Genomic DNA, 27,678 nt, shown 5'->3' on the forward strand with positions numbered 1-27,678 from the left:
ACTATTACTGTTGTTCGTTACAAAAAGCAAATAATCAATTTAAGTCATGCATTGAAGAAAAAACGTCTATAATATGCCAAAAGATATAATAAAATCATTTTTTAACATGACAATGCTCGACCGCACGTAACAAGACTGGTCAAGGAAGCGTTAAAATGGCTTATATGGGATATGTTATATGTTATATTCACCAAACCTTGTTCCATCAGATTACCATCTATTTCGATTTATGCAGCATGGTCTTTCAGAGCAGTACTTCACTTCTTACAAAGATATCAAAAATTAGCTTGATGAATGGATTGCTTCAAAAGAATAGGTTTTTTTTATCATGGGATTCATTTATTGCCTGAAAAGTGGCAAAATTTTATATCTAATGACGGCAAATACTTTACATGAGGTGTTGTTTATTTTTCTATGTTAATAAAGTCTTAAGTTTTAACAAAAAACGGCGAAAACTTATTCAAGTACTCAATAATATTTTTTATTAAATAAAGGGAAGTAAATCAAATAGTTTATGTCTGACTTATTGACCCTTAAATTTGTAGCATTCATAATTACGAAATATAATTTGTTAACATGTATTTATTTCCTAATATAGGTTGGTTTGAAAGATTAAATACTATCACTTTTTCAAATTTACTTAAATATCAAAATTTGTAACATGATTATTAATAACACAGTATCATAATGGTGATATTTGAAACTTTTTTTGTTCTTTATCTATCAAATCATAATACGCATTAAATAATAAAATAAAATGTTAATCTTTTGTACAATTACTGTTTTATCATTATTATTGCATTAGTTTTTTATTAGCAATACAATTAACAAAGGGTAACAATTTAAAAATGTAATATTTATACAAACGAAAAAAGTATTTAATGTTTGCATGAAACAATATGTAATACTATCTTACAAGATAATTATTTTAGTTTTAGAATTTTGAAAAAGTGCTTCTTGTATATATTTTAAGATTTAGAACGTATTTTACATTGTTATCAGTAAAATGTAAGTAAATGTGAATTTATTTCAATGAATAATATTTATTAATAACAAAATAAAGTTATGACTAGGTCGTAACAATTAAGAAATAAGAAACTAATATTAAAATATTTTTCGAATGTCTGTTTTATAAAAAAAATTTGTTCATTATTGCGTTTCTATGTAGCTTTTACAAAGTTCATTACTTTTCATATTTTTCAAAGAAAAAAAAATGTTTCAACTATTGCAAAATAAATAGTACACTTTATATGATCAATTGTCATTCTTACCAATACATTTATATTAATGAATATAATTTAGTAAAGACAATGTAGAAAACATATATATGTACATTTCTAGTTACATATATGGAAAAGAAAATAAACTATATTTGTTTATCCCAACAGAAATATATATAAGATAATAAATATTTTGTAACCTTGTAAAATATTGAGCAAGAAGAGACAATTAAAACAATAAGAGACTGAGGAGGCTATCTAAAGTGCTACGTTTGGCTCATGTAATATTGTCCAGACCAAAGAATAATATTGTAAATATAAAATGAAAGTTATCAATAAAGGAAATATTTAATTTTAAACTAACTACATGCGTATTTTAATATAATTAGTTTAAATAGCATTTTACTTGAAATTTCAACGACGTATCTTTGGAACAAGTTTTCTTAACAGCTGGTTTGTCCATCGTACTTTATCTTTTTCAGTGAAAAACCAAAGAAATAATAAATGAGTCGCGAATAAAAAACTAAGTTATATAAAACTAAGGTAACAAAAAACAATTAATTATTTTTGTTAGCATTAAGTGTAACGTCCAAAGGCTCGTCAGCATTTTGCGAAGGACTGAGTTCTTGTTGGGGTAGCTGATGGAATAAAGTAGCAATCGGTGTGTGTCGAGGTGGACCTTTCACGGTAAGATCCATCTCAGCCTCTTGAGGCCTATCTCTAACGGTTAAATTGATATCTCTTTCTACTGGACTGCCGCATATTCTAGGTGGAGAACCACAACCACACTTCATTCTCTCTGGAGATTTTTCACAGGTCAAAGAATATCTGAAACATAACAGTTGCCTTTTTTTTATAAGAATGGAAATTCAAGAATAAAAGAATCATAATGTCTTCTATTGAAAATATCCGATGGCAATCGAAAAGTTACTCGAATATAAAGAAGGTAATATCGTAGTATTGGAAATACTATTGGTAATAAAGAATATCCAAGTATCTAACTGACATTATCTAATTTGTAGTAGTAAAAACAAGTGACCTGTTATCTAATGACATTTGCGGACACACTTTTGTATTACCGATTTAATCTGCAGAGGGATGATTGAATTGTTTTTATTTCAATTAAAATACAAGTATCAAAATTGCACGAAGTATATCCTATTTTATTAAATGTCTTTAGATTTTTTGAGATCGAAAAGGTTAATTAAAGTTCTAATTTAAAACGCACATATACACATAGCTAATCATATAACATAAAAAAAAAAAAAAAAAAATAAAAAGTTTCACTATAATTCATTTTTTATTATATGCATGTTTAGAAAATAAAAGAAAGAGAGAAGATCTGAAAAATGTATTCTATGAAAATCACTCGTAAGTTAGTCGCATTAAATTATACAATTAAAGAAAGTTATTTCGTTACCCGTGAGGGGGTGGAAGAATTCTGTAATCTCTGCAAACGGATAAAGTTGAAGTGTCAGGTATTTTATCATTGCTGGTGGTTAGAGTTGGTCCGTTGGTAGAAGCAGAAGCTGAAGGCGGTGGAGGTAGAGGAGGTGGCGGTGGCGGCGGTGGTGGTGTTGCAGCATCAGGTCGTTCCAACGACGCTGTCGGTGGCGGCCTTAAAAGAAGAGGTGCTGCACTTCCTAATCCCAAGCATCTCATTCTCCATGCATCTTGTAACAATTGCAGTCGTGCTTGTTTCCGCCACTTTGCTCGCCGATTCTGAAACCAAACCTAAAACAGCAAATAATTCATTACTCGCATCTTTCTCTCACGAATAATACATTAATATATTATACTACCTATTTTAATTATGTGTTATATTATAAAGTATAATAGTATATATAAGTAATAAGTATATATATTATTGTTATTATGACATGAATCATTCATATACATTTAAACAGCAATAGCATAAAGTAATTCGATTTCATATATATAAAATAATATGTAGAAGACAATCTTTCCAAAACTTTCTCCGTTAATTTAATAATGATAAAAAAAAATAAGAATGAATATAAGTTAATAAAAAAGTATTTATGTTTATTAACCTGAACACGAGCCTCTGAGAGTGAAATCCTAAGAGCGACTTCCTCTCTTAGGAAAACGTCCGGATAGTGCGTTTTCTGGAACAGCGACTCTAATTCCTGAAGTTGTTGTGGAGTGAAAGTTGTCCGATTGCGTCTCTACTCAGATATAATTAACAATTCATTAATGAATATAATATTTACACTACCGTAAAATTAATTAACATTTAAATATTTACTATGTTCGATATAACTCTAGATATTTAAATATCTACGTATGTCATGCCCTTTAATTTGTAAAGAAAATTCAAAAAGATTTGAAACTTTGCACAAATATAGTTTATCGTCGTAACAATAACGGAATAATTCTTTTTTCTGGCAAAAAAGTATTGCTAGGAATAAGGATCAAAAACTTTGACTTTTTATATTATAAATCGAGCTGCATTGCACCAAATATCAGAAAAATATCTATATGTTCGATGTGATGCTTGCACTCCTGCAAGTGACCAACATTTTGAACAGTTAAGATGATAACATGAATAAATGTAAATAAATAAGTAACAAGTGAAAATGAAAATCTTTTTGTTTCTTTTCTCGTGATTTTCTCCAAGATGAAGCAAATGTGAGTAAATCTCTAAAAGACATTTTTTTTTAATTTATCAGTTCCCTACACGCTCCCAAAGTTTTAACATTGGAATTCGGAACGTCCTCTGTAATGAAGTATTCAAACGATTAATATATTTATTGCATATTGTCAATATTTCAAGATTGTCGTAAGTAATCACACGACCAATATTGACATTAAATGACAAAGTATTGATTGCTTTTACGCACGACAATTTTGAGAATCGTAAAATATTGATAATACTGACAATTCATTGATCATCCGAACGTTCCATTAGAAAAAGAAGATTTATAAAATATTAGATATAGAAAAAAAGTTAAATTAAAAGATAAGTTAAAAGTGTCTATTTATGGTCGATAATTATCAAAATTTATTGAAAATATTCGAGTGACACTATGTAGATTAAGAATAATCAACATCTTTCTTAAAACTTAAAGTAGAATGATCCTATAAGCATCAGACGCATGGACGTCAGACGTATGTATTTATTAGATTAGACGTACATATATTTATGGAGAATTGTATTACCGTTTCTTTTGAAAATCACGTAACATATTTCGTCCAGTCAAAAATTTCTAACTTTTCTATAATCATCATATTCTATTAATGCCCGTTTTAACGAGCTTTATATTGTATAATTTCGTAAGTATACACTCATATAACATAGAAACTCAAAATTTCTTTAGAGAGATGTTTTCATTTTTAGAATCTTTCTTTAACAGGAAAAAAAAATAATTATTCCGTCATTAGTATTATGTAAATTAAAAATTTGTAGAGAGTTCCAAATTTTTTCAAATTTTTCAGTTGCCGAACTTCCCTTGATTATTATATACAAGTGTGTGTATTTTATGTGTCAAAGAGTAATAAAAATAATTTTTAGTAATTTTCCTTCCAAATAAAGAAAGATGTAATAATATATTTTTAAAAAGCGAATACCACCGATATAGTTAATATAAATATTAGAATATACAAAGCTTCGAACCATCATTATTAGTAGATAAGTACGAAAAAGTAGGAAGAAGAACTACGATTAGAGTTCTATTTCATTTTATCTCATCCTATTTCACTTCACTATTAAAAAAGAAGATATCGCATAGCATAGAAATACTAAACGAAAACATGAGATTATAAATTTATTTTACTCAATGAATATAGATACGTATGTGATCAAATACATTTTTATACGTAATTATATCTAAATATTGTACACTAGCGAAATGCTATTTAGATAATGTACGACAGATAAATCATGAAATTCAAATTGAATAAACATCAGTAGATTTTTTTATTTATTATTTAATATCATTTTGTTTATACAGATTATGCATTAATGCAATGTTTAATATGCATGCGTATGTAAAACATTTGTACGTATGTAAAACATAATTGTTTTAGAAGTCTGGAAAATAAGAAATAGAAAAAAAAGCATGCATGAAAGCTATAATAAGAAAATACTTCAAACTTTAGCGAAAAATTCATCGACAGAAAGAAAAATCATAAATGAATGAATTTTTTATTTCAGAAGCACAATGTATAAGCATTAAAGTTAATAGAAATAACTATTAATAAAATATGATACTTTCATTAATTTTTTAAGATTTTCTATAATCTTTTTCTATAATTTATTTGTATCTGGAATATTTATTACATATGTATATTTGACATTGGTTGTTACTGTTAATTTCACAATAGTTGGTATATCGTAATTAGAATAATTTTTATATTTAAAATAAAAGTCATACAGTAGATTACTTATAGAATAGAGAATTTTATGCATATTTTGAGTAGTTATTAGGTGTGTAACAGATGTGTCTATTAAATTATACTATTTTATTACAAACAAATGAAGATATCTTCATCTCTATCTATTAATATAATAACAAAACACTTATAGCTAATTGCAGCTAATTATTTTTGATGATAAATCGTTTATAATTCTTTAAAAATACATCACATAACATTCTACAAACTACAAAAATCATTTTACACATTTGAGCGTGAAATACTTAGACTCCCGACACAAAATAAATGAATCGAGTATAATTTTCTAAAAAATAAATGAATGAATGATTATAATAGAATAAATGATTTATAATAGAATGTAAACATAATGTAGAACTGATAAATAAAATTTCTCTTTGTAATAACAGAAATTGTTCACATGTAAATCATTGATCACAAATTATTTATTGCTTTATTTATCATTTTGTATATCACCGTTTGTGTCTAAAGTATTTTTCAATTGCAACAAATGAATAAAAACTTTGATCTTTTGAAATTTCATAAAATTATATAGGTAGAAGATATAGTAATGGAAAATATATTGAACGAATTCTTGGACTCTCATTTTACATTAAAAACGAAAACTTGACAATATAAATTGAAGAATTTAAGAAGAATTATAAATGAAATTGGTAGTGGATTGGTAGGATTGCAAATGAAAGCTGGCCCTTGATAAATTAACAACGAAAGGAATAATAACAAGTAAAAATTCCAGAGGAAAATTCCCTAATTTGGATCGGCTCCTAAATTGGACCACTCTTTTTACTCATTTCTACTAAGCTTTCTTTACTACGTTTTCAATAAAATATAAATCTGCAGTCTATTAATCCTTCGAGTGTATATTAAGCTATTTTACAGATAATTTTATAATCAATAATAAAATAATTAGTTTACTGATTGGAGGATAACATATTACACTATATTAAATAATTAAACATATATCAAAACATATATCATACATGCATTTTTAATTTGTTATATGCCCCTCATTCAGTATTAAACTTTTTTTTTTCATTTTAAGCATCCAAAGGGTTAATAACGAAAGAAGAACAGCAGATCGCCGGGGAAAAATACGAACATAAAGGTTCTACGAGGAATCGAACACGATATTGTTTTTAACAATAGAAGCACACGAATGTGTCAAAATATAAAAAAATGAAAGTAAAACGAAGCGAAAAAGAAACGTACACTGACCTGACGACGTCTTCCAAACATATATTCGGTAAGCAAATCAGCCTGAGGGCCTAAGGGTGATAAATACGGGCCTGCCATCCTCTCGTGACCGCTTGTTCGCCAAAACTATCAGGGATATAGTTTTGCGATTTCCTTCCCTTCTTTTTCTTTTTTACCCTGCGAATCTCACTGCGAGAGATAGAGTCGTTTTATCGTTCTCGATAGACGACACCGAGAAAACTGAAGTCTCCTTTCGAGAGTTCACCCTCGATCAAGCTCTGAGTTATGTGCGGAACAGGGGTTGGTTTATATCACGGGATTGGTCCATCCCTTTTAGGGGCGGCACCACTTCCATGGAGACAAGTACACACCCCTCTTGTGGAAAATTCACTAAATCGTAGCGCGCAGAATTTTTCCTCCAAAGGAGGGCGATACGTGAATTTTTGGTTTTTCAAGATTTCCTCTCGTTTTTTTTTTTTTTTTTTCGGATCTGCATTCTCGAAACTCTCCTTCGTTTATCCAATTTATTATTTTATTTTGTCTGCCAGTTACTTTCGTTGTTTCGTTGGTAATTTTCCTGGAAAATAGCAACGCCTGTTTAATATTTTATTTTATGCTCCAAGTTTGATGAAGCCCGAACTTTTTGGTCTTTCATCTCGAATCGAGGTTATAACTATAAATTATGCCTGTTAGATTGTCGTGCAGGATGAAAATGTTATACGGTTGCTGCGATGAAAATAAGATAAATGAAAATGAAGTGATAGATATAAAATATTTGATGTAAAATTTATTTGTTAAGATTATTTAAAAGGAGGATTATTACCTCAAAGAAATATCCAAGCAATTTGAATAACTTTAATTATGTACTTATTATTATGAATTAAGATGAGCCATAATAGATAAATTTTTAATAATTGTTAAAATTTGTAAATTTATTGCTTTTCTGTCAATGATTTAATGTGAATGTATATTGCTTAGCAGTAAGATGGCCAAAGATATTAATTACGCATTTTAATATAAAATCGCAATAAAAATTCATTTCAGAACGCATAAAATTTAATCATTAACTACATGTAGATAATTCAATATTGTGTTGTATACAAATACGTATTTATAATATAATATAGTATATTATAAATATAGTAGGTTATATAGTATATTATAAATATAGTATTATAGTATAGTATATTATAAATATAGTATATTATTAATAGGTACGTAGTATATAGTATATTATTAGTAGGTACGTATTTAATACAAAAGAAGAAATAAAAAATGAATTGAAACGTAGTGAACGAATAAAACTATAAGCAAAATCGCAATAAATGGCAAAATATATATATATTTTGTTCTTTTTAATACTAAGTATGCCAACTGAATTTAATTCTGCTATAATCATCGAATTTTTATATTTCAATCTTGCTTTCATTTTAGCAAACAAGAAGATGAAATTTAAAAACTCTCAACATAAAAATTGAAATAAAAAATCATGCATACATGTAGAACTGAAAATGATCCAAAGAACGTGTACAAAGGTGTCTGATAATGTTAAGCTTCATTTCAACGATTGATAATTTTACTAATTTAAAATAAAACAAATGAAAAGATATAAGAATTGATGATTTCGAAGTACTGATTGAAGATACATAAAATGGAAAGAAATAAGGGTTAAGAAATCTCGAACTATCAATTTAACGTAGGGCGAATAAAAAGATATGAGAATTTGGAAAATCGGGAAGAAAAGGACAAAATTGAAAAATAAAAAAATAAAAAGTGACGAAGAGTAGGGGAGGAGAAGAAGGAAGCGAGAAAAGTCGATGGAGGAAGAGGAGGAAGCGAGGAAATAGAAGAACAAACGTAAGAAGAAGAAGAAGAAGAAGAAGAAGAAGAAGAGATGGAGGAAGGAGGCGCGCGAGTTTAGTGATAGGAGCCGTAGCGAAAGCCAGAAAGTGATGCTCGGTATTCGTATAGCGCATCAGACAGGCACATACCCCGAAGCCATGTAATTCATTACTAAAGCAATCTCACCCTGCCCTATCTCTGCCCCTCTCCTGAACCCTATCCAGCCCTGCACACCCTCTCCTGACTTCGGGTGCGCGCGCGTTATAATATAAAAAAAAAAAAAAAAAAAAAAAAAAAAAAAAGGAAGAACCAGCCGGATGAGGAAGGAGAAGGGCCCGAATAGAATAGCGCCCCTGACGACAAAACAAAATGAAACACAAAGCCGTGTTTTCATAATTAAAAAGATTGCATGCACTGAGTACAGTTCTCTCTTGCTCTCGCTTTTTCTCTCGTTGGCGTTCTATGCTCGCCTCCTGTACGGAGCCTTTCTGTTCGCTACGCTGTATTTCTCTTTTTCCCTTTCCATCTGATTTTCTCTGTGATTGTCCGCCGAGTCTTTCTTTCTGGACGACGCTCTCTCTCTCCCTCTCTCTCTTTCTCTCTCTCTCTCTCTCTCTCTCTTTCTCTCTCTCTCTCTCTCTTTCTTTCTACCCTTTTCTCACTCTCTCTTATTCTGGCTTCTCTTTTTATATTCTCGCTACTTTAATGATCCAAATACTAGCGAAATATTTTTATATTAATTTCATTATGATTATGTATTTTATTAATTGTTTTGTTTTGATTAGAGACACCGTGGTGGATGACAGGAGAGATATTAAAAATTAGTATTAGTTTTAATTATGATAGATATTTTTTTACCAACGTTAATAGCGGTTGTTTATTCTGCGGTAATATATGTCTATTCAACTCTTTTATCAAATGTAATTCTATTTTATGAAATTATGGATTATCTCGTTCTCAGATTTTCACGTTCTATTCACATATTTGTATAAAATTATCGTTGCCACGTTTTTCTTGTGGCAAATTGTAAAGATGTTTGTGATTAAATGCACTTACATATAAAGGCGGAGTAACAAATATGGAAATGGAAGAGAAAGGTTGAAGAGAAATTATTAACACTCGTATATTTATTACTCTTTCTTTGATCTACTTTTCTGCAGTTACGAAAGACTTGATGAAAATGCAGCCTATTGTATAATGTATGTTACATTATGTTTAATTACGATAGTGATTTCGATGTGTCTACTTATCATTTGTTTAGCCTTCGCAAAGATATATCATAGATCTATAAATATTATATGAATTTCTATTGCACATACGTATACAAAATTGTACATAATTGTTTTCTAATCATTAATACGTTATTTAATCAAATAATTGATTAAATATAATATATAATAAGTAAAAATATAGTATATAAAAAATTTATTATAATATAAAAAATTATATTTAATCAATACATTATTCTTCTTTATATGAAATTTTGCTGTGTGCCAGTTAACTAAAAAACACAGTGTTCTTCCATTATCAAATTACGTTCGTTACGATTCGTTCGCGAAATACAATTGCTAAACGTGAATATTACAAACATTAGTTGTTACAAATTATAAAAATACAGTATTTTCGTAATTAGTGCAATAGAAATAAAATTCCCTCAAAATAATAAATCCTCCCTCAAGACCTAACGATAATAATGAATGAAAATGCGCATTTTATTCTAATGCGATAACACAAAGTAAAATGATTCTTTGCAAACGACAGATTAATTTTTTAAAACAGACCTGTGTAAATTGTATTTCTTTTCCTTTTTAAACTCAAGAAATTGTTATTTGACCTGAATGTTATAACTAATCCTCAAGTGATATCGTGGAATCATAGATGATTATAATAATTTGTATTATATTAACAAATCAAATTAAAAATTTCGAACTTAAGAAATGTAAAACTTAAATTTTATAGCTTTCAATATACGATAATACCAGTTAAGAGTTAATCTTTTCTCACAATTTTTAACATGAACATACTGATATTTCACTACGAATAGTTAGTAATAAATAAGAATTATGTGTTGCGGTAGTAAAATTAGATTTTCAATTTAGAGCATCGTTTTATCAATCTTAAATTATTATATTAATCTTATTTTAATCTTTCAAAGCTTAATATGAACTAGTAATGGTTACTAGTAAATAATAAGAATTTTCCTTTGTGCTTCGATCATTTATAATTTTTGTTACATTTTTTATTTAAGTAAAGCTGATTTGAGATTGCGTAATTATGTATTTAATTTTCGTAAATATATTATAAAATTGAAAATCCAGTTTTACTATCAAAAATGGTAATTTCTGTTTCGTTTACGAAAAGCCAATAATGTTAGAAAGATAATATTATAATTTATGTATATATATATATATATTCGTAAACTGCATTTGTCAGGTTGTACAAGTGTACGTATTAAATAAGCGGATGTATTTAATGGGGAGAAAATTAGGAACAGGTTGCCAGACAAAATGGGGTCGTTGAGGTCCATTTATTGGATAGAATATTAACGACGAGGACCGCCCCTATCATACAGCCAATTGCCTTCCATTAATTTTTCCCTTGTGAAATTCATCCCTTATTTAAACTTCTAGAGAATTATTTTCTTATTTGCTTCAAGTAAAATTTACGAATACCTGACTATTTTATTATAATTTTTTTATTAATTTTGCTTTCATTGTTATTACTGCTATTATTTTTTATTCAACATTAAATTTATGACTTATAAACAACTGATACATTTTATTATAAGTAATATTGTATACGTTTATTGCATAACTATTGTATAACTATTGTTTTTATAAATCGTAAATTTCTTGAACTTAACTTAAGCTTGAACAAAACAGTAATAATAATGGGGACTAATAAAAGAATTATGATAAAAATTAAGACAACTCACTTTTAAAGTACGACTAGTTTTACTTCGTACATTAAATATTCTATAATTAATTAATTATTTAAATACTCGTTCGTGCAAACCATTTCGTTTGCCTCGTTGATTATTTTTTTTGTCATTAAATTATTTAACGAATGAGAAAATATACATAATTATATAATTTTCGAATTACTTACTTAAAAGATAAGATTTAAATTTGTATCATTATTAAACTTCGAACTTTTGTGTAAACTTGTATTTTTATATAATATTAATTAAACAAATGGAATCTAATTGTAAGCAGAAATTGATTTCATTCATTGAATGTTATGATAAATAACATACCTCGTATATTTTCTATAATTTTATATATTACGTTGCCTATATTTTACACGATTTTGTAATTTTAAATTTCCCAGAAGCGCAATCAAAATCCGCAGTCTAATTATTATCGTTTATTTAATTCGTATTTGATCTTGTTGAACGGGTGACCTGCAGCTCTTCTCCTCTCCGCCCCTCGTTTTGTCCGATGCCCTTGTCATGACGATTTCCTAAGCCAGACGATTACTCATCATCCCCCGACTAGTTGTACAACAGAACGACTACACTGACGAGGTTATTTTAATCAACGAAACCACGTCCTCCCCCTACCACCACCGCCCCCAACCCCTTACAACAAGGGTGCACATGAAACCATAGTGCTACCAGGGAGATCAACAGGACGGGCCAGACAACCGGATGTTATCATTTCTACAACATTTCCATTGTGTTCCGCATTTCATCCCCCAGAACTTGTTCTTTATTTCTTTCTTTCATTCTCTTCTTTTTGCATATCTATTTTTTTTTTTAGTCGTTTTTACTTTTTTCGTTGTATTAAATAATTGTGTTCGACTACACATGTATCTGTCTTAACATTTTTTCGAAAAAATGTTTTTGAAATTTTGGTAGTGTTATATTAGAATAGTAGAATGATACTACAAGTTAGAATACTTCCGAAACTTTCTCTTTCTGTCGTTTTCTATTATATTGCACAATTGTATTTGACTGCATATTTTATTGATGTACCTTTGTCGAAATTTATTCAAAGAAACATTTTTGATATTTTGCAGATTCTGGTATATATCTTCAATTGGTACTATTTATATTAGAATAATAAAATAATACAATTAATTAGAAAAATATTGAAGTTCTACAGAATCGCTTTTTCTTTTATTTGAGCTTATTATTCCTTACTATATCTACTTTACCTTATTTATTTATTTCACGAATATTTAAGCTGTTCATTTGTTATTTATAATAAGACAAGTTGTATCATATATATTTTTCTTAATCAATAATAATCAGTCAAAATATTAATCAATTAATAGGACATATTAGATTGTTGAATGACCGATTTTACGATTTAGATTTAGCTAAATATTGATACTTATACGTTAATTTAATACTCGAAGCAGACCAAATGTTTCATCAATCGTCCCATAAAAAGATGAGATTACGTATTAAAAAAAAAACATTATAACTACTATACGTACATAATATTACATTATTATTATATTATGTAATTTAACGTACGCATATGCCTATATGTTACTACAATACCAGTATATTATATTACTACTTCTTATTTTACAATTTTATTCACGCGCATGCCGATATTTATTCCAGCTGGTAATTTTTATGAAGTAAAGGAAATAAGCGAGGAGTGAATCCTGTGCAGGCTCATCCAATCTTTGTCAGCAAAATCACAAAGGTTTTTATAACTCGTCCCTTCCCAGCTATGTAGATTCCCGCCCCGTTCCCTGCTATGGTAACAGTACCGGGATCAGTACCAACAGCGACATCGTCGCTGTTACCAGCTACGCTAGTAGCATCGGGCACCAGCACGAGCACCAGTATCAGCATCAGCATCAGCATCAGCACCAGCATCAGCACCAACACCATCACCAACGGCCCGACTACCCCCACTACGAGTGGCGGCGTGGTCGTCGCAGCCGCCGCCACCGCCACATCCGCTACTACCATCAGCACCACCCTCTGTAAGAGTAAGAAGAAGGTAGTAGAGGGAGTAACAGCACCGGTACTCTATTCATTTATACATTAACGTAGAGCCCTCTTTAGAAGAGCTGCGCAGACTCGCGATCAGTAGAAGAGGATGGTAGTCAGACTCGAGGAGAATCGAATATAATACAACCTCGGTCGGCCGTTTTTATGAAATGCATAAATAAACGAAGGCGAGGGGCGATTCTTCGTTTTTACAACGAAAGGAGATTAAAAATCTCCGCTTTTGTCCCTTAGCTTTCCCCCCTACCGCACCGACGTTTTCCTCCTCCTTTTCTCTCTCTCTCTCTCTCTCTCTTTCGTTTATTTAGCGCGTAGCCAAGGAATATTCATTTCTGATAACGTGTTTCGCTACGTTAACAATGGGCACAATGCTACAAACTTCGGATTGTTCACAGGTCTCTGGAGAATATATTGGGTAACGATAGGTAAAAGAATTGGATTGCTAATAAGTACAATATGTATATATTGTAGTGGAATTTCAAAGAATCTTGTGTTTAATTAGGTGTTAGATATTTAATTAATTTTTTGATATTTATCATTTGCACACAAATGTTCGTCGTATACATTCGATAAATAACGAAAATTCCGACTGTAAACGTCTTTTATAAATATGCTGTGATTTACTGGTTTAGAAATGGAAGAATTCAGAAAATTCACAGAATATGTACAAATATATAAATATACGGGATCGTTCGCGGTGTTACGAGCTAGCATTTTTCCCGCAAACTTTTGAGAAATGTTAATTCAAATGTTAAAAATTAGGTACCATTTCATTAATTTCTCAACAAATTTTTTTTCATTCAAATTTAGTCCTTTATCCAAACGATCCTATTAAATCGAATGTTGTTCTTATTAATTCGGATATTGAAGATTACTGTCCAATTGTTAATGTCTTTACAAACTTTTTGGTTCTATGTTTCGTTACGTTACGTAAAGTAAAAGATGTGAGATGCACAAGCACTTGGAACTTTTTATTTCATAAATTAACACGTTCTGTAAAACAGCTTGATAACAGAGTAAACGAATTACCATTAGTTTTAATTCTTATCGTTAAGGAGATTACTTTTCTTGTTTGAAACCTGTCGAGAGGAAACCATTTCCATCAAGCATACTTTTGTGACGGAGTAGCTGATAAAAAAAAAAAAAAAGAGAGAAGAAAGAAGAGAAAGGAAGCGAGAAAAAAAGGCAGCAACCCCTTTTCTTCATAATGCGACAATGCGACCCGTTTATCGAGTCTCCTTTTAACGTCATCGAGGCGATTCCGAGTTGCATCCACGGAAGTGCCGATGCGCAAATCCACGCATGGACACCTCTTCTTCCTCTTCCTCTTTCTCTTTCCTTCATTCGTCTCTTCCTCTATGTTTCCGTTTCGTTCTCATTTTGCATTAAAAAAGGAAAAAAAAACAAGAGTAAAGAAGGAGCGCGGGATGAGAAAAACGAGCGGAGGCGAGGTTACGAAGGAACACCTTCGTTATCGTTATCATTCGCTAGCTAGTCATCATTGTTGTGCGATAAAAGAGAAAAGAAATGATGGTCTACGTCGAGACCTACAGTGATTGTTAAAACAGCAGGACATGATTAGTATTTCTGTTGATAATATATCATTTAGTAGTTCTACTTATTTACGAGAATATTAAATTTCATCGAACGATTGAATGAATTATTCGTATTAAATTTTATAGAAGAAATAATATATAATAAATGTAAAAGTTAATTAAAATCTAAAATGAAATTTCAAGAGAAAAAAAATTTTCGACAATTTTACAACAATGTTTCCTTTAAAAGAATATACGAATAGATTTATTTTGATTATAATTTTAGTAATATTTAATATGTAAGTACTTGAGATTTTTTGATTTATTCATGTTTTCCAATGTTATAATAAATATTTTCATATTTTCAAAATCTATATAACTTTATTTTTTTTTAGACATCTTTTTCTTTTTTCCTTTTAATATAAAACTAATTTATCAGAATTTGCGATATGGTTAATTATCTCTCTTATTTCTTAATAAGATCTTTTGTCAAATAAAATGTTTTTTTTCTATATGATCGATTGGATCTGCCTGTAAATATCGCAGTCTGGCATAGAACGTTTGACTGAACGTTTCTACTTATATATGTGACTGTATGCCTATACCATGGATATAAGCGTTAAGAGCTTAACTATGATTAAAATATTATTATATTAACTATGGTTAAAATATGTGTGTTTAATTTAAAATAAATATTTCGTATTTTCGTAAGGATGAATTACAATAAGCGTGATACTTATATTTTCTGTTGTACAAAGCAATAGAAAATAGTGTACTATCCGAATATTAATGTAACATTCTGGAAAGCCAGCAAATGTTATGAATAAAAATAATGATAAACATATTATACAAACATCACCTAATAAACAATTTATTAAAAAATGATTTAGCTTTTGTTGATTAAAAGATCATTAAAATCGATAATTTATAAAAGATCAATTTCGTGTTCTCATATCGAGTTATACCAAGTTTAGATGTTTATGAAAAACTTTGAAGAAACAAAAATTAATACAAAGAATTCGTAATTTATTATAATTAAAGATTCAATTTTTTCTTTCCTACGTTTATGTCCAGAATAAACATTAATATCAGTAATCTGTCTCTATCGTTTATCGAACGAAAAATTCGTCAGTTTTTACTTTGCATTTTATATACTTTGTACAATTTTTGAGAAAGCAAGAATTTATATTTTTCCTGATAACTATGATATATTTTTCTTATTTGTATTTATTTTTATTTATATTTATTTTTCTTTGTATTTATTTTTCTTATTTATATTTACAATACTAGCTAGCATTTTTGAACAACAAAAGCTAGAACACTCTATATAAGTAGATATGTACATCTATAAATAGTATAGACACCTTCGTTTGAACATATAACATTTTAATACCTTCGTATATTGTTTACGTTTATTATATGTATACATACATCTCTGCTATCTCTCATCCTGTTACAAGCAACACAAGCTACCATATTCTATCCATTCCACCGAGATGAAGAAATTTTCTCGTTATTCTCGATGTATTAATCTTACCGCCGCGAATCTCTCGCCTGTGAATGTGCGTGTAACTACAAACATGTATACGTTTGTTATACCTATATACAATACATCTGCAAATGTATATACTAACATATATATATGTAAAAAACACGAAGGCATTAAAAATGCAATGTTCAAGCGACGGTGTGTACGCGTAATATACAAACACAGTATTACTGTACATTTGTGTGTACTTATAATGTACTGAATATTGTATATTTATAGATGAAAATATAGAGAGAGAGAGAGAGAGAGAGAACACACACATACATACATACATACATATAAGTGTATATCTTCAGGTACGATAAGTAGAGTAAGAGAGAGAAGGAAAGGAAGATAGAGAGAAAGGTGGAAAGGGGTTGACGTCGAAACGAACATTGTGCGCACGCCATAACGTAGCAATAACAGTGTTCCATTATATGTAGGTAGACCGGTGAGAGGGAGAGGGAGAGGTGGTGGTGGTGGGAGTGGTGGTGGTGAGATTGCAAAACATGCCTAGATTAATGTTTTCTCATTCCACGGACCGCTTGTACAACCTCCATTCCCCTCGCTACTGTGATTCGTTCGCCAACCGCTACCCTTCCTAAGCCACGTTCCACCCCAGAATCACGGTAGCTCTGTCGCGTGACAATGAAAACTACGAATTGCATTGCATTTCTACCTTTCCATAACTACCCCTCCTTTCCCTCCACATCCTTCGCCGCCGTCATCTCCCTGTCTTCTATAGCAAGACCTCTTCGCCACTCTCTTTCCATCTTTCTCTCTTCTAATTCTTCTTCGGCTGTTTCCTTCCGTAATTAATGCGTGAAAAGTTTCATCTTTAGGTAATCTCGGATATAGCTTGTTAAAGAACCATAAATACAGCGGAACTTTCCATATCGGAATAGAGAGACAAAGGTATTCGGTTAATAGAATTTTTAGATGATAGAACAATAATAAATCGGAGATCGAGAAACTTGTCAGTTTATTTCAGATATTTAAGAACTGTTATATCTTTTTTATCGTTGAAATTCTTTTTTTTTTTTTTTTGCATAAGTAATTCGGTAGACATTACATTCTTTTTGTACTCCGAATCATCGAAGTCCATTTCTCGGCGTAGACCACAAGTCTTTTTCAGTTTTTCACAAGCTGCTTCAATTTTTTTCGTTAACGTTTTACTTTGTATAAAAGAAAAATTGTATCTGCTAAATCTTCGCCATTCATAAATGAAACGTTACGTTTTCTCTTATGTTTATACTTTATCAATATCGTTTATTTCAATAAAATCTCGTATCTTATATTTCTTTTGAATAGTGAGTAAGTACTTTGTTGTAATTATGAAATATAATTGCGCAATATAATATAAAATAAATTAATAGAAGAAAAGACATTTATTACTAGTAAATATCCTGTTCGAACAACAGAACATTCGGATAAGGAAGACACTGTTGTGACATGTTCCTCGAATGTGTATAATTACTATTTGCCAGCAAAATGATCACAGTGCAGAAAGTATGTACATTGAAACTAGAGCGGGTACTGTTTCCATGGAAATAAATAAATATAAATAAATATGAAAGGAAAGAGAGAGTTCTTTTTTTTCCATCGTTATGTCGAGCATACTTCAGCTAGAAGAAATCTATTCATTAGTACCATCTTCTCCCGGGGCTGAAGGTGAACAAGCGGGAAGTGAAGGAGAGTAGTCTGGACTCCGAGAATTCCCTTTTATTCGCATTATTATGGTAATGACACTGAAAAGCCGAAAAATGTCAGGCTTTTGTAACAGAAGGTTTGTCCGCCTGGTCCATTCATTGATTACGCCCCGCCTCCCCCTCTCACCCTGCCTCCCACCCCTTCCTCACTAGACGGAGCTTGTATTTGTCGAGCAACCCTCTAGAGAAAAGTTAGTGGCTATTCGTACCTTTGGACAATGTCTCTACCAGCTTGTGCTCATCGATGTCGAATAAAGAAAAATATACCCTATTTGTTTCGCTTGTATATATATTTCATAAGCATATAAAATTTACATATATGCATACATATGTTGGAAAACGACGCTGCTTTAATTACTGTTTCGTTTTCTCAACAGCACTTTCTTTTTCAATTATAATTGAATAACTGTACGGGAGGATTAAATTGTACAGCTTATAAATAGAATAACAGTGATTTAATAAAGGATAGTGTTTCATTATGGGTATCCAGGCAATTTTTTTCATGCAGTATGAACTTCACGTATGAATATCTTTTTCACGCACGTTTCATACACTGGGTCTTATTACTTCTTTGATAAAAAGAATATTCGGGGCAAACATCCGGGATTTTTTGTGAAATGTTTTTCGAGGAAACGTGATTTTATTAATAACTATATTACGGCAACGTTGATTTTTATCTTATTAACTTTATGAATATACTCCGTTCTATTGACCAAAGTAGAAATAATTCGATTGAAATGCAGATAACGACCGAGATTTTAATATCTCTTTCTAAATCATAAAATTCCTCTTTATTCTCTATTTGAATCGAATGTTAATTATTAAATATTATTCGAACGAAACAAATAATTTACTTCTCTTAACACGGATAGAAAATATCGACTGTCAGGTAATCACGATAATAATGTAAGAGTCAACGTTATTTAGCTACGTTGAAAAAGATACCGAAGCACAAGTTGAAGTATGCTCGTTACAATTAGAGCTGCTACGGCAAAGAACAGAACGTCTCTGGAGATCAGAATAAGCGTGTCGACTCGATCGTATGAGCTGGTAAGTGAATTACCGATAATTAGAGGATGGTTTTACGAAGAATGGGGAAATTGGATGCGCGCCTTTCTGAATCTTTGTTAATCAGTTCCATTTTGCAAAGCATCACTGCCGCAGTTCCCTCGACGACTGAATCGAGAATTCCAGGGCCGCCGGTTCCTCTAGAATTTCTCATCATACCTCGTACGTTCAATGTTACCCTTCTACTTAAATCACTCGTCATATGAATCGTTAATTAATCATTCTTTCTATAAAATTAAACTACCTTGAATTTTCGTCATGTCAATTTTATCGATTATTTGTTTAAAGTAATTTCTAGCTTGCACAATATCTTCGTTGTATTTTGCGTGATATTTGTAGTACAGTTGTCAACGTATTATCAAACTAAATCATGTAATTTTTACTATATATCTGATGACACTTAAACATATAATTCTAATAAGTTTGTCCTTTCGATTTGAATTGCAGTGAAAATTATCATAAATGAAATATTTGCTCGATATAACTATCATACTTTACTAAAACAAATAACAAAATTAAATATTCAAAAGGATTTTTCTCCCTCTCTCTCTCTCTTTCTCTTTTTTTTATAATAACTTTTCTTGTATCAAATATCATTTGAGAATTATATTTCAATGGCAACTGATTACGCGTTGAAACTCGAGTAAACTCCGATTAATAGCAATTAAGACAAGGTTTGATATTACTTTCACGCGAAAAGAGATTGACAAAATAAACAGAAACATATGCACTAAGAGAAAAAGGATAGCGAACAACTACCAATGGAAGTTCATTGCTGAATAATTTTAGTTTATCGCGGAATTGCGGCCCTGGAGAGTGGATCTAGCTCGGTCCGCATCCGCAGAAGGGTGGTTTTAATTACCCCTTCCATTACTGCAAAACCAACCCCGTTAGTGGATTCATTTAGTCACATTACCAGACCGCCCTCCTCTCTCTACCAATCCTTCCTCTTTCTCCTTCCCTGGGTCTTTCTCTTTCGTTAACTAGTGGTTGGTGCATGTTTCAAACCAATATTCTGTCTCTCTCTTTTCAACTTCTTAATACAACTCGTACATCTTCGCATGCGTTGAATTATTACACTAAGAGCAGTATATTAGTTTCACTATAAATTGCATTCGCCGATTTTTTTGCATTCAACCATCATAATTACGAAGTCTTTATGAAATTTGGGTTTTATGTTTATTAACGTTTATATTTCGAATGATTACGAAAGTATTTTTCAAGTATTTTTCAAAATTAATAACATTTTATTGGATAAAACATATACGTTACTTTATACCGTAAAATCACATGCAAAATTTTAATAAAATCTGGGCGTTTCTTGCAATATACCTGCTTTTTATTAAGCAAAAAATTTTAACAGATATTGAAAATGTCTTCTATGCAATATTAAAGTTAATATTTCTGATGATTACAGAAATATTTTATGATACGTTTCAAACGAAAATTAATAATGTTATTTGATAAAACATTTTCATCTTTATTCAGTGACAATGAAGAGAATATAATAGATCGAGATTTATATATTTGGAAATGACAAATTTAATAATTTATCATTGACATATGAAACATATACATATATTCATAATTAGATATAATAATATAGACAATAATTTTCAAGATGCTCAATTCAAACGTATTTGCTTTAAATTGCTCATTGAATTTATTAAAAGTAATTTCCTTGCTAAAAATTATAAAGAAATTTATAAAGAAATAAAAAATGCTTTAAAATTATCAGAATTTCAAGTATTCTAGTTTAAAGATTAAAATGTACTAAATAATTAAAACACAGCATTTTTGCATAAATTTCTTTGATATAAATAAATTTTATTATTATTAGTTTAGTCACTTTATTGTACTGATATGCAAATTTATTATTAAAAGTAAAAAATGCCTGTATTTGAATGAGCATTTGAATCAATTCACTTAAAAATTCAATTAAGTGAAATATCTACGTTGTAAAAATATACAACAATACATATATAGAATTATCTAATTCATCTGCACAATTTGTATATACAGATGTAAAATGCTCTCAGTGCGCACATTGTATGCTACAGGTAGTTATTCAAAGAATAAGGTAGTTATAAAAGGAACTTTGATTTCGTACATAAACGAATATAATTATTAAAATTAAATAATATGTATATTAATTCGAAATAAAAATAAAATAATATTAACATTCACCGATCCTATGTCTAATCAGCTAAGAATAAATTTTATTTCATTTGGCGAAAATTTTACGTAACAGTTTCAAAATCCAAAAAAATCAAAGATTTTATTAATAAAGTAGTTACTTACCTTAATTCATGTTTAAAGCAGATGTCCGAAATGATGCATATTGACGTTGATGCACTGCTGATGCATCCAAGGTTGCACGGTTCTCTCTCTCTCCGTCGCGATTGATAAAATTTCTGAAACATTGATCAAAATAATTAATTTTGTTGAGAATATTCTCCAGTATACACAATATTTAATAATATTTGTAATAAGTTTTTTGATTTTAATCTTAAAAAAGTATTAAGTGTGAATATCATCTATTATCATAAAAGAATATAATGAAGAATATCATTTAATCTGTAAGTCCAACTTCTGCTCAAAATTCTTAGAATACTTTTTGTTTTTTAAATTCAGCATTCATTGTAGATAAAATTTTTTACAGATTCTTTTTTTGCATAAATTATTATTTCCAGGTTTGAAAGAAATGTAATGTTAATCCGAAGATTTTTGAGCGAGGATGTATTATAAACCGTTCATGAGAACTGCTTCAAATTTTCATTCATATTTGCTATTGTTCAATTATTCTTAGAATTTTTTATTACTAATATATAAAACAAGAATGGACTAAAACGAGAGACTATTGAATTTGACCTCTATTTAGTTCTAAATGTAAATTCGATTAAACGAAATCCTAAAATAAGATCAATGAAAATAACTAGTACATATTAATACATATTAACTTACACGTGGCGAGATATAGGCAAAATGTGGAGGAAAAAGAAAGAAAAAGACAGGAAAAAGGGGAGGAATAACAGTAAAAAGGGAAAAGAAGAGAGATGACGAGAGCATGATAGAAGAGAAGCTGGCAATAGAGTGGTTTCTTGGAGGGTAGAGGGTGCATACAAAATGCGGTTTCCTCGAGCAGTACCGTCTTCGAACTTCTGAAGCTGAAGGCCTTTAGCAGCCCACCCTTCAGCTAGATTGGATGCGTTTAATTACCCCTGAAATATCGTTAATTACTCGGCCTCCGAGCAAGTTCGAGCACGGTTCGAAGTTGGAAACACACGAATTTGGTTGTTCCTTGTACAGACTCGTCCTTTTCCAACCTGGTTTCCTCGATTTACTGATCCGTTGATTCGCTGATCCACCGATCCACCTACCCAACGATCTACTGGATTTCAGCTCTTTTGTCCTCATTATCTCGACCGATGCGCTTTTCATCTTCCCTTCCACTTTCCTCTCCTCTTGCTTCCCTGCATCCGTTCTTTATCCGTCCGCCTTCCTCTAATCTTCTGTAAGCCACTTTATACATACATACGTCTGTAAAAACACCACTATCACCTACTATCAACGAATGCATTTCTATAATTTCGAATAATCTCACTCGAGCGAACGATAAGAGTTATCGATCAACTCTAATGCAAAGAAATACAATTGGAAAGTGATTTGTAATTTGAATAAATAGTTCTTGGATTGTTGTTAGTATGTCATTTTATTACATTGGCATTTTAAATATTAAAAAAGGGATTTTATTTTCAATATGTTAAATATTTTCGCACAATATATACGTTCTATAGATTTTTAGGATCTTGAATTTCCCAAAAATGCATAAACATTCGTAATTTGTTCATTATAGTTCAAAAATTGATACATTTTTTGATAAAAATTGAATAATCTTTTAATTTTGCTGTCAAGTGCATAGGACAATAAATATTACGAATTTTATCACTCTGTTACTACTGAAGTGAAACCCTCTGGTGATAAGTAATTATAACAATAATCGATGAACAAAGTATCAAGTAATTGGCATGATTGAAACGTAGAAACTTCGTTCGTTACATATCCTCTTTTCCATGAGGCTAACCCTTTCAGTTTGTGCCACGGAGAGATTCTAATTAATCAACTGGCCAATGTCCACACTCTATCTCGAATAAATGAACGCATTCAATCAATAGATTCTTTTGAAGCGTGTCACTTCTTTTTTCAGTATGACACATTAAAGTATATTAAGTCTAAGTGGATGCTTGGGCAACTTAATTTGTAACTGATAACAATGCGATTGGTTAGAAATTGATAAAAAATGGCCAATATTAAAACGGAGATGTAAAGAAGAAATTGTACGTATGTATGTATGACAATAAGTCATATAGGTAAGAATATTTATTTTGTAAAAAATTGTAAATGCAAAAATAAAATTTATAACTCACATAGATTCGTGAAGTTCAGTCATATAGATGTACACAATATAGTACATGGTATACATACACATATTGTAAACGATTATTTCCTACATGTTAAAATATCACAAAATAATTACTACATGAAAATAGTTTTAATCTTTCTTTTTTTACGTTCTTATACGTAATTATATTACATTACATTAAAAAACTAAGAAAATATAGTGAATGAGTAAATGTCAACTAAGAAATAGGTAAGATTAATTATGTAGTAAATTAATAAAAATAAAAGTAATAAATAAATAATAAAAAATAATAAAATAAAAGTAATAAATAAATAATAAAAAATAATAATAAAAAATAAAAAAACCACACTACTTTCATGCAGATTAAAAAATACATTAATAATATACATTATTATGCATTAAATTAACATTAATACCTATTTAGCATGTACCTATAGATATTTACAAAAATATAACAGATCATGGATATTAAGATGTTTCAGTAATATTTACAACAAATATATCACAAATATCATGCTCCCCGTATTTTGAAATGTATCTATTTTATTTGATCTTTTAATCATCCTTATTGTCCACGAAACAATCAAACGGTCAACCAGATTTGAACAGCGATATCATCATTCTTAGTACTGTATGAATACTAACTGGCGCTATACCCTAAGAGGGTGGTTAAACGAATGTTAACGAGACCGTAAATGGAACAACGCAGTGTACAGGGGCTTGATTAAAATATTAATTGAGATGGAAATAATGATTCGTTGCGGTTCGGTGATTACATCGCCCTACTGTACTTCGTATCTTTGACTTTTTAATATATGCCACTGAATAGATTCTCAACCGTGATCAATCTAACCAATGAATCGCCTGATAATAGAGAGCAATGTTGTTTGCTCATTTGCATATTTAATTTTCATCGTTATATGACCAACAAATTATTCTGGACTGCTACTATAAACTATAAACTATAAAATATTATTGATATCCTTCATATCATATCAAATATTATTGATATCAATCATATCTAGATTGCGGATGAATTCATTATTCAGTTAATTTAATTTAATTAATTATTAATTTATCCATCGTGGATTTATAAATCACAAAACATTGCAATTGATATAAATAATTCAAACACATTAAATATATTTAATGAATGAAAAATTCCTACTTGGATTTCACTCTTTTAATTTTAATTTATAAAAATATGAAATTGCATGAATATTTGCAATCTATTCATATCTATACAGCAATATTTATAATTATCTGAATTTTAATGTAGTAGTCTATAATCATTAACATATTAATCCAGGTGTTTATGCTAATTGCAATATTGTTTCTTGTTAGTATAGTTTATACTATAATTAGTAATTCACAGCATAGTTAGTAGCTTGTAATACCTATAATTTATAATGTGGTTTGATAATTTATACAATTAATATTCGTCATGAAAAAACAATTTTAAATATTCATTTCACATCGTTGATTAAATCGTATCTCTCCAGTTTGAAAGTTTATGGCACCTTAATATCAGATATCAATTGATGCCCATTTCCAATTGATTCACCGAGCAATTAATGATAACATTCCATTCATAAGCAAAACATAAAAGGACGAACGAAAACAGAATTTGAATGGTAATCTCTTCATGTAATCTATGATCTATTGTGAAAGACGTTAGAAGGGGTGGTGGTAGAGGGTAAACAATTGAAAAGAGAGTCATTGTCTGGGAACCGTTGAAAACATAAGGGAACAGTTGGGCGTCCATTAAAATCACCTTTTATGAAAACTAATCACATAGGCCGCACATGCTCAACTGACTTTAGGGTGCGTCAATACCACTATATTTTATTATTTGGCATTTTGTAATCTTCTTCGCAATAAAAAAAGTTATTTGTTAAATGTACTCGTCTTATATTCCTTTGTATTTACTTTTAGTTCTATTTTTTTATGTGTTCAAAAGTACACGGCCGTGCATAAATAATTGGACACTTACGATTAATGCAATTCCATTAAAAACCTTGATATTTTTATTATATTTCGATAGATACAGGAAATTATTTAATAAAGTCACTTCCTCTGCACGTTTTTTAAACTTCATTATAATTATTATAATAAAGACACATACTTGGCTATAACTATATAACCTATAAACATACTTAACCACCACACCAGTGTATTCACACTGATTTGTCGAATCTTTTCAAGTGCCACGCTATATATATATATATGTATGTCTCCACTCTTTCTCTCTTTCCCTTTTACTCACCCTCGCAAACAGTTCAGCCCACACTCCCTACATAACACTTTGGTACAATATGCCTTAAGCTTGTTGACATATTACAAATAATCCTTCTCAAACAAGATTTACAAATTTCGATATGATTAAAGTTAGAAAATTGTGGCACCTTATAAAATACTTGCGCAATTGTGAAATAAAATTTGCATATTTCGAAATAAATGCATTAAAGTGACATAATAATTTATCAAATGTTTCAATCTTATAATAATTATATAGTTAAATTTTGAATTTTATTTAATAATCGTTTTTGACTATGATCATGAACTATCAACTAGATTATACACTATTAACACAAGCTAGCTGGGAGCTACATGGGAGCTTTGACTCAAGTCAATTAGGAAAAAGATTTCAATTAGTTACTGCTAGTAATTAATAATAATAGTAATAAAATAGTAGTAATATTTTATTACTATAGTAATAATAGAAAAATAAGAGGTTTGTAACTATAGATTAATCTATTAATTAATTAATTACCATTTTATTACTGAAGTTAGATACTAATTAAATCAATAATATTTATAATGAGTTGGAAAAATCAATTAATTGACTGCATCAAAAGCGAAGAAGCAGAAGCAGAAGTAGAAATAGTAGTAGAAAAGGGGTAAGGAGAATAAGGAAAATTCCTATTGGACTCTCGTTTTCTGGAAGAACGATTCGCGAATCTGAGTTTCCCAGCGAAGCTACCGATTCTAAGCATCCAGGGACGAAAAGCAACTATGGTAGGAGGCCAGACACGGCGATCGGTTCGAACAATACCCATTGTCCAGCATATCATTTTCACGATTTTCCATCGGTCGACTTTCAACCGAGGAAGACTTCGTTCGGAGCCACCGATGAATATCGTTCCTCGATTTTCACTACTGCTACAGTACCAGCACCTTCTCGTTTCTCTTTGGTAAACCGCTCGAGCGGATAAAACGAACACAATGCCTTTTGTTTCTCATCTTCAACGCCTATCGATGCGGAGATTCGTCATCCTCGAAGAATTGATTTTTTGATCAGTTTTTCGAATCCTCTTTTCATTGATTATAATCAATTTCTCAACAAGTACTTATATTCTTATTCCTTCGTTTCCCTTACTGTTTGTACTTACTGTTTGCTTAGGTGTTTTGTGAAATTCTTTAATTTTGTGAAATTCTTTATGAAAATTGGCTAAAAGTGTTTGAGGATTTTATATTATAATGTACTTGCATAATACTTTATAACATATTATTAATAATTATAATATTATCGTAATATATTATAAAGCATTATTATATATGTGTTGTATTTGTACAACAATTGTATTTTGTAATTATAAATTATATATATATTTGTATATAATAATTATATTATCTATTACATATTATTTTACTGTTATTGAAACATAACAAGTTAGAAATTAGTTCAGTCTTATTGTTTTAAAAATATAGATCATCATATTTATAAAATACGATGTAAATTATTAAAAGAAACATATATTCTTTTTTTTATTT

At 29.9% G+C, this 27,678-nt stretch overlaps 1 protein-coding gene across 3 annotated transcripts; it reads right to left on the reverse strand.

Moving 5' to 3' along the window:
• Positions 1-1,363: 1,363 nt before the first annotated feature.
• LOC122528457 (homeobox protein aristaless-like 4) lies at positions 1,364-26,384 on the reverse strand. Of its 3 annotated transcripts, none has more exons than XM_043653583.1 (7): positions 26,171-26,384; positions 22,446-23,003; positions 21,783-21,895; positions 6,843-7,404; positions 3,272-3,406; positions 2,641-2,954; positions 1,364-2,048 (listed from the first exon to the last, which is right to left on the reverse strand). In XM_043653583.1, exons 4-7 carry the CDS (start codon positions 6,924-6,926, stop codon positions 1,778-1,780), a joined length of 804 nt encoding a protein of 267 aa, XP_043509518.1. In that variant the 5' UTR covers positions 6,927-7,404; positions 21,783-21,895; positions 22,446-23,003; positions 26,171-26,384; the 3' UTR covers positions 1,364-1,777. The 3 variants fall into 3 exon arrangements, with proteins under 3 accessions (XP_043509518.1, XP_043509519.1, XP_043509517.1); XM_043653584.1 differs by having other exon boundaries at positions 6,849-7,404; positions 25,898-26,384; XM_043653582.1 differs by having other exon boundaries at positions 25,898-26,384.
• Positions 26,385-27,678: the final 1,294 nt, after the last annotated feature.

This window comes from Frieseomelitta varia, unplaced genomic scaffold, assembly GCF_011392965.1.
Source record: "Frieseomelitta varia isolate USP_RPSP 00005682 unplaced genomic scaffold, Fvar_1.2 scaffold_251, whole genome shotgun sequence".
Lineage (NCBI taxonomy): Eukaryota > Metazoa > Arthropoda > Insecta > Hymenoptera > Apidae > Frieseomelitta > Frieseomelitta varia.